We start from the raw sequence: 7,081 nt of genomic DNA, 5'->3' as shown, positions 1-7,081 counted from the left end.
GGCCTGGGCCTGTCGGAGGGGGTCCTTGCTTCCTGGAGACCCTCCCCAAAGCGTGAAGGGCGAAGGGGCTGAGAGCCACCACTGACTCTAGAGATTCAGGAAAAGTTATTTTTACTGTACTTGCAACTTTTCTCTAAGTCTGCAGCTCCTTCGTGGGGTTGTTATTATTATTAAACACGAGCAAACACAACCATGTGACGTCACCCCGCATCTGCTCCTCCCTGTCTCCCCAAACTCAGAAATGGCCACCTTTGTCCCCAGAGGGCTGGGGACCACGTGAGCCGCATGGAGGGAAGGCGCAGACCTGCAGGCCGCCCTGCCAGCAACGGCCCTTCCCGGTCACGGTGAGATGGGAGGACGGGCGCCAGGACCAGGGAGGGGCTCGCCCTGGCGGCCCCGGGCAGCGGTGGCCCCAAGCTGGGCAGGTAGGAGGTGCGACCCTCCCGTGTGGGGGCTGCAAGGGCAGCTGGGCAGGATATGGGCCTCCCAGGTAGGTGGGGGCTCTGGTGCCCGCCCACGTCCCCAGCTCGCCCACACGCCCGACCCCCCAGGGACTGGGACCCAAGGCCCTGCTTCTCTGCGGTGCATGCAGCCCCGAACCCAAGGGTCAGGCCAGGGGCACCCACACCTCCCTGCCCGACTCGTGGCCTGTCTGCTGCCCTGCCTGCTCCGACCACCGTCCCCACGTGGGCCTGTCCCCTCCACTGGGCCAGCCACCTCCACCCAGCTTCCTGCTGACAGCCAACCCGTGACCGGAGCCACTGCGGCCAGAGGCCACCACAGGAAGACCCCACAGGAGCGCCAGGGCTGGAGAGATGCGAGCACACTCCTTCCTCAAACGGACCCCGTCCCGTGCAGCCGGGGGGCCGCCAAGCCCCTAGGGCACCTGGAGCACCCAGCTGGGGGTGGGGGCTACCAGAGCACCGCAGACCACGAGCCCCATGCGGCGGCCCCTTAACCAGCACCTCTGAGCCCAACACACCCTCAGACTGAGCCCTGGTGAACAGGTGGACTAAGGCTCGGAGGGCAACACTGTCAGAAATGGATGGAGGGATGTGAGCTTCAGGGCCAGCGGGCGCCCCCCGAGCATTGGCAAGACTCCAGCTCTCGGTCAGAAGGCACCAACGCCACCAGCGCCAGCCTCAGTTGCTGTCCCCCAACCAGTGCCAACTCACTGGGCCCAGCACACATGGTCCAAGGTCATCTGCCAAGTGGCAGTGAAAATCAGAGGCAGCGTCTGTACACCAGCCACGAACCGGGAGATGGTCGAACTGCAGCACCAGGCTGGCCCAGCACCAGGGCGGGGCAGAGGACACCGACGTCCCACCTGGCGTGTGCCCACTGGAGCCAGGCTCACTCTGGGTGGACAAGGCCAGAGCCCAGAGAGGCTGGACTTGGGCCTCAGATCTGGAAGGCGACAGAGGACACAGAGCCCCGGGTGACCTGAGAAAGCAGGGAGCTGTCTCCGGGGTCACCACGTCCAGCTCGCATTACAAAGAGGCCATAGGAGCCCGACGCTGCCACGAGATGGCACCCAGACCCTGGGGGGTGGACAGAGGGCCGCGGGGAGGACCGCGAGGTGAGCTGGGCGCAGACTTCTGACCCGCGGCTCCGAGAGGTCGTCCCCACGAAGGCCAGCCCTCCAGAAAGGCCACCTGCAGAGGGGACGTTCCCAACTGCCCCCAGTAGCCCCCAACCGGAGGGATGGCAGGTGAACGCCCAAGTTTCAGATCGACCCCTGGATCCGAAACCACAGCGGGCACAGACACACAAGACATTGCCCGGGTTTACACAACCTCCACCACCGGGTCTTGGGGACATTTTAGAAGTCGCTTTTTTCAGTTAAATGTTCTCCTAACCCCGTTTCTAGACAGAGAAGATTGAGGAGATCGCCTTCTAGGGTGGAGTCAGCACCTGTGCCCTTATAACCCCTTCAGTGCCCACAGCAGACATTGCTAATCGATCCCAGCACTCTCTTCCACGAAGACTCCAATCCTCAACAGAGACTCCCAGGAGCTGTCACCTGTCACTCAAGCTGGCTCTTGAAACAAAAAAACCACTTGTCCAAGGTGGATCAAGTGGTGATGCAGCCTGCCACACACGGCTCACCTTCCCCGCCTCCCCACCCCAGCACCCTCCACCACACCCCCTGAGGACACACCAAGCAGGGCCACCACTGGCTTATGTATGCCCTTATGTAAATGAGAAAAAGATGCCCCTCACCTCGGGTACAGACAGCCCCAGGCCAAGACACTCCCTTACAGCCAGGTACCCTTGTGCACTGCACAACCTAAGCAACTTTACCTGGCAGCCCTGCTCCAGAGAAGCAGGACTGGCACTGTGTCAAAGTAAGGATGATGACCTCATTCTTTGCAAGACTATTGTTCAAAATTATTGGCATCCTGACCCATCAAGAAACACACTCGACCACATTCATACAACACATAAAATAATAAAACAGCCAAGATTCTCTTCAGGTAAAACCGCCAAGATCCCAAACTTCGTGCTCAGGAAAGCTGCCGGTCGGCCTGTGCAGGCCCCACGCGGGCCCCTGGTCCCTGAAGGCCGCCAGCAGCGAAGGCACCACAGAAATCGCAGGGCACGAGGGGACGCCGCTGCTTCTGGCTCTTCACGATGTCTTCAAGGTCCCCATGGAGTCACCCTCATCCCATGTTTCAAAAGTGAAAGTCCCAGAAAGCAGCTGACACAAGAAAGTGGCGAGGACGCCACCTGAGGCACCGGCAGCCCTTCTGAGACGCCGCGGAGAAGCTGGTGGCGGTTCCGCCCGCAGGGAACCGGACCTGTGTCCTGTCCCAGCCTCGGGGCGGACGGAGTGGCTCTGGCCCCGGGATTGCAGCCCGCCCCTTCCCACGACCCCCGGCGTCGGTCCTGAAGCCGCAGCCGGGAAGGGGCCCGGCGTCACCGGCGCAGCCGCAGGTGCGGGTGGTGGCTCAGCTCCGCCAGCAGCTCCTCCTCCGTCGGCTCCTCCAGGACGTCCCTGCAGAACCGGACGTTAGATGGACGGGGCTCCGGAGAGCGAGGCCTGGCGCGTCCAGGGGAGCGTGCACAGAGCTGACGGGAAGGGCTCGGGGCGCCAGATGCGCAGGACGCCCCAAACAGTCAGACACGCCCAGAGGTGAACATGGCCGGGCCTGGGGACACGGGGACTCAGATCCCCCTGCAGACGTCTACAGGGCGTATTTAAAAGCCCGAGAGGACATCCGCCACTCGTGCTGGCCGGTGGAGAGAGCGGCTGGAAGGAAGCTGGGCTGCCTTGAGACGACCATCACTGCTCTGAGCTACAGTCCCACGCAGAAGAGGGGGCGAGGGCTCCTCGGCCACCTGTCTGCACCCCCAGCTGTCACCTGGGGACTAAGGGTACTGAGGCTGTTCCCGGAGAGCAGAGGGCCTTGGCGGACCCCAGCTCCGGACTCGGCAGGAGGGAGGCAGGGGCACAAGTGTGTGGGGCGTGACACCATCACAGGCTGCCCGCCGGCCGCCTCCCTGCCTCTCCCTCCCTCCCTCCCCACCCCAGGGGCCGAGCAGAAGCCTCTCCCTGTCCACACACCTGAACAAGAGCTCCACAGTCATCTGATAGGGGGCCTCCAGGTCTCCGGCGAGGGACTGCAGGTGACTGCGGCGGTCCCACTTGTGGAGGAAGTTCTAGAAAGCAGGAGAGAATGGTGGCCGGTGGGTGTGGGCCTCGCATGAAACCAGCCTGTCCCCTCCCTGACCCCTCCAGTGTCGGCCTGGCGTCCACCGCAGGGAGCTGAGGGTCCTCCTGGATGCCGGGATCCAGGGCCCACGAGGGCCCCCAGCTCCTGCAGGAGCCACGTGCCTGTCGGCCCCTCTCCAGCCCCACCCAGGGGGTTGAGAACCCCCAGAGGGCAGGGTCAGGGCCACTCCAAGAGGCTCCCAGCAGCCAGGACAGGCAGCGCCGAGCCCCAAGGGACGGACAGAGTCTGTGCTCAAGGCTGCCTGAACCTGGCACAGCCCCTCTCACCCAGGTGCCAGGCGGGCCCTGCCTCGGCCTCACGCCCACCACCAAGTCACAAAGTCCCGCTGAGGGCACCCCGGCAGGGAGCTCCGGTACCTCCAGAATCAGGGCCAGAAACAGGTTGACCCAGATGACGGACGACACCAGCCACCACAGCACAAAATAGACCTTGGACCACCTGCAGGGAGGAGCAGGAGCCCGCCCAGCCCGCCGTGAGCAGAGCGCCACGCCCAGGTCCCGAGAACGACAACGTGCATGTGCACAGCCACCCTCCCCGAACCCCACCTGGCAGCTCCCTGCCGGGGTGACTCCCATTTCAGAGGCGACCAGATTGAGGCCTAGAAACGCTCAACGAGCTCCAAGGAGCACCCCCGGCCAGAGGCGGGGCTGGGGTCTGAACCCAGGACCATGGCTGGGCCGCGCTCAGCGCCCAGACTCCCGACCCCGGAGTGAGGGCCCCCCTGTAGTGGAAGTGCTCCCCTGACACGCCCCAGCAACCCCCAGGAGGGGCGGACCCAGGGTCATGGGCAGGGGCGCAGGACGTACGGCCTGCACGAGCCACAGTCGGCAGGGAACGGGCACCCGCAGGACGGGGTCACTCACGGGCCCGCGTAGCGCCGATAGGCGTCCAGGAACACCTGCCAGTTGTTCACCACCATCACGTCCCACAGAGTGATCAGGGCGGCCTGCGGGCGGCAGACCAGGGTCCAGGAGGGCGCCTCGGAGAGGCGGGGAGGGCGCGGGAGGCGGGGAGGGCCCAGGGAGCAGGCGCGGGACTCACGGCAAAGTCGTCGAAGTTGTTGGGCCAGTACTCCAGCTGCTCAAAGCTCCCGCAGGGCGCCGAGCCGTTGTCCAGGGCCAGGCTGCAGGGACGGAACAAGCCGGGTCAGGGGGCGCGGGACACGCACCAGGCCCAGCGCTGCCTCGGCCCTGCACAGCGCGGAAGCCATCTGGGCCCCGGAGAAATGGAGGGAAGGAAGGAAAGGCCCCGACCCCGAGGGTGCCGTGAAGGCATGGCGGACGCAGGAGCTGCACACACGCCAGAAACGCGCCTTCCTGGACGGCGGCCGGCGTGCAGGAGATCCCCCAGCCCCAGGGCCGCTGTCGCACACGCCCCTGCCAGCACACGGGGGCCTATCTCAGCGCAGGCTCTGGAGGGTGGGTGGGCAGGCAGGCGGGGGTGAAGGGAGAGCAGGGGGAGGAAGGCGGAGGAACCAGGGCCCCCCGGGGAGCTGCCCTGCACGGTGCCGGCACCCCAGAGGCCGCTCCCTCGGCACCTTCGGGCCCCATCTCACCTGCTGTTCCCAGGAGCCACGACGACGCCTCGGAACAGGCTGATGCCGACGATGGCAAAGACGTAGTACACCACCTGGGGCCGGGCCGGGCCTGGTCAGCACCTGCCGCACGCGCACGGGCCCCACAGAGCCGGGCGGAGCCCTGTGACTCCCAGCCCTGGCCGCCCCCAACCGTGGGCACCGCTGGCCTCCTGAGGACACTGGGGCTCTGCTCCCAGGGACCCCACCTCCTGGCAACCAACCTGCCCCAGAGGGAAGGAGGGAAGAGGTGCTGCCAGGGAGCCCCGAGGACAAACTGGGGCCCAGCGGGAAGGACCGAGGGCAGCCAAGGAAGCCGAGGCTGTCCACCCCTCCCCTAGGACAGGCAGGGCGGGAAGGGGCGGGAAGACAGGTGAGGCGGACCCTCCTCTGGGCTCCTCTGAGAACAGGCCAAGAGGACCACGGGGAGCTGGGCCCAGGGAACGGGCAGGCGGGAACCAGCCCTGCTCCTTCGGGAGAAGTCCCACATCCCGCCACACTCCCCTCGTCCGCCAGGAGGCGTGCAGGGAGCACCACCAGGTGGCCACCTGCCACTCAGACAAGGGGCTGCCAGGGGCCGCGACCTGTCCCTACCGGGCTGGGGGGGGAGGGGAGGGGAGGGGCGCACACCCCAGGCTGGTCCAGGCCCCTTCTGGGCCTCGGTTTCCCTCAGTGTGCAACAGGGGTCCCTGCGGGTGGCGCCCGAGGCAAGATTCTACTTCCAACCCCTGTGACAGGCCCGGGGCCACAGGCCTCCCCTCCGCCACGCTGCTCAAACTAAAGGACCAGGATATGCGGGCGGCACCGTGGAGACAGCAGCCCTTTCTGCTGCTCACTGTCCCTGTCACCTTCTCCCCTGTCCGCTGGGCCCCATGCCTGAAGCAGCACCAGGGCCCACCTGCTCAGGGGCCCCCGCCCGGGCTGGGCCACATGGCAGGCCCAACTACACCTCGACGGGAAGGGGGGGGCCGTCACAACCTGAGCTCCCCAAATCCTTCTGAGCAAGGAAGGGACCACAACCTGGGACCCCACAATCTGGGGGCCACGTGGGCTCTGGGGGTCCTGGTGCCTCTCCTTCTTTCTTTCATCAGTTTCTCAATGTAGCCCAGGACAGAAAACGTGAAGGATTCACAAGCGACCGAGAGGGGCATGGTCAGACCAGCTGAGACCCTGGACCTGGGAGGACAGGGCCCTCTCGCTTCTGGTCGGCCCTGTGCTTCCCGGCCTAGATGACCCGCTGCCACCCTCACAGGGACCCTCCTTCCTGCAGAGCAGCCAGCCCCACACCATCCGCAGCCTCCTGTGGAGCTCACCCACCCACCAGTCCGGCTGCCCTCGAGCACCTCCCCAACGGCCAGCGCGGCCAGCCCGACTCACCACCAGGATCCCGCCAAAGGCCCGCATGTTTTTGATCAGGTCCAGGATGGTACTGGCCACCACCGCCATCAGCTGAGGACAGAAAGAAAGCACTGAGGTGACCCTGCCCACCCCTGACCTGGACCTGGAAAGGCAGAAAGGGACTGGGGAACCACCAACCGTTACACCTGCACACACACCCACAGCCACCCACGCGCACCTACACACACCCACAGCTACCCGGGCACACCTGCACACACACCCACAGCCACCCACGCACACCCGCACTTGCAGACAGCCACCCACACGCGCCCACATGCCCCCACACAACCAGACACCTCCACCCACCCAGCCGTAGATGAGTCTTGGCTCCAAGCCCCTTTGGCAAAGCTCAGACCACACTGCCCGTCGACCC

General features: G+C 65.6%; 1 protein-coding gene across 14 annotated transcripts in view; it reads right to left on the bottom strand.

The window, feature by feature from the left end:
* Positions 1–2,369: 2,369 nt before the first annotated feature.
* Positions 2,370–7,081, bottom strand: part of TPCN2 (two pore segment channel 2) — a 26,658-nt gene continuing 21,946 nt past the window's right edge. For 2 of the 14 annotated variants that reach the window (XR_011423731.1, XR_002812002.2), the window contains 7 exons: positions 6,688–6,759; positions 5,293–5,366; positions 4,779–4,860; positions 4,544–4,683; positions 4,094–4,175; positions 3,569–3,663; positions 2,370–2,998 (listed from right to left, as the gene is read on the bottom strand). Coding sequence is in view for 1 of the 14 variants with exons in the window: in XM_023654614.2 (XP_023510382.2) it covers positions 2,920–2,998; positions 3,569–3,663; positions 4,094–4,175; positions 4,601–4,683; positions 4,779–4,860; positions 5,293–5,366; positions 6,688–6,759 (567 nt within the window). In the remaining 13 variants the exon portion in view is untranslated. Of the gene's footprint in view, positions 2,999–3,568; positions 3,664–4,093; positions 4,176–4,543; positions 4,684–4,778; positions 4,861–5,292; positions 6,487–6,687; positions 6,760–7,081 lie in introns of all 14 variants that reach the window. The other 12 variants (XR_011423730.1, XM_023654614.2, XR_011423725.1 and 9 more) reach the window with 7 other exon arrangements.

The sequence above is a fragment of the Equus caballus genome, chromosome 12 (genome assembly GCF_041296265.1).
Source record: "Equus caballus isolate H_3958 breed thoroughbred chromosome 12, TB-T2T, whole genome shotgun sequence".
Classification (NCBI taxonomy): Eukaryota; Metazoa; Chordata; class Mammalia; order Perissodactyla; family Equidae; genus Equus; species Equus caballus.
Note: the sequence above shows the minus strand (reverse complement) of the source record. Positions and strands in the feature narration are given on the sequence as shown.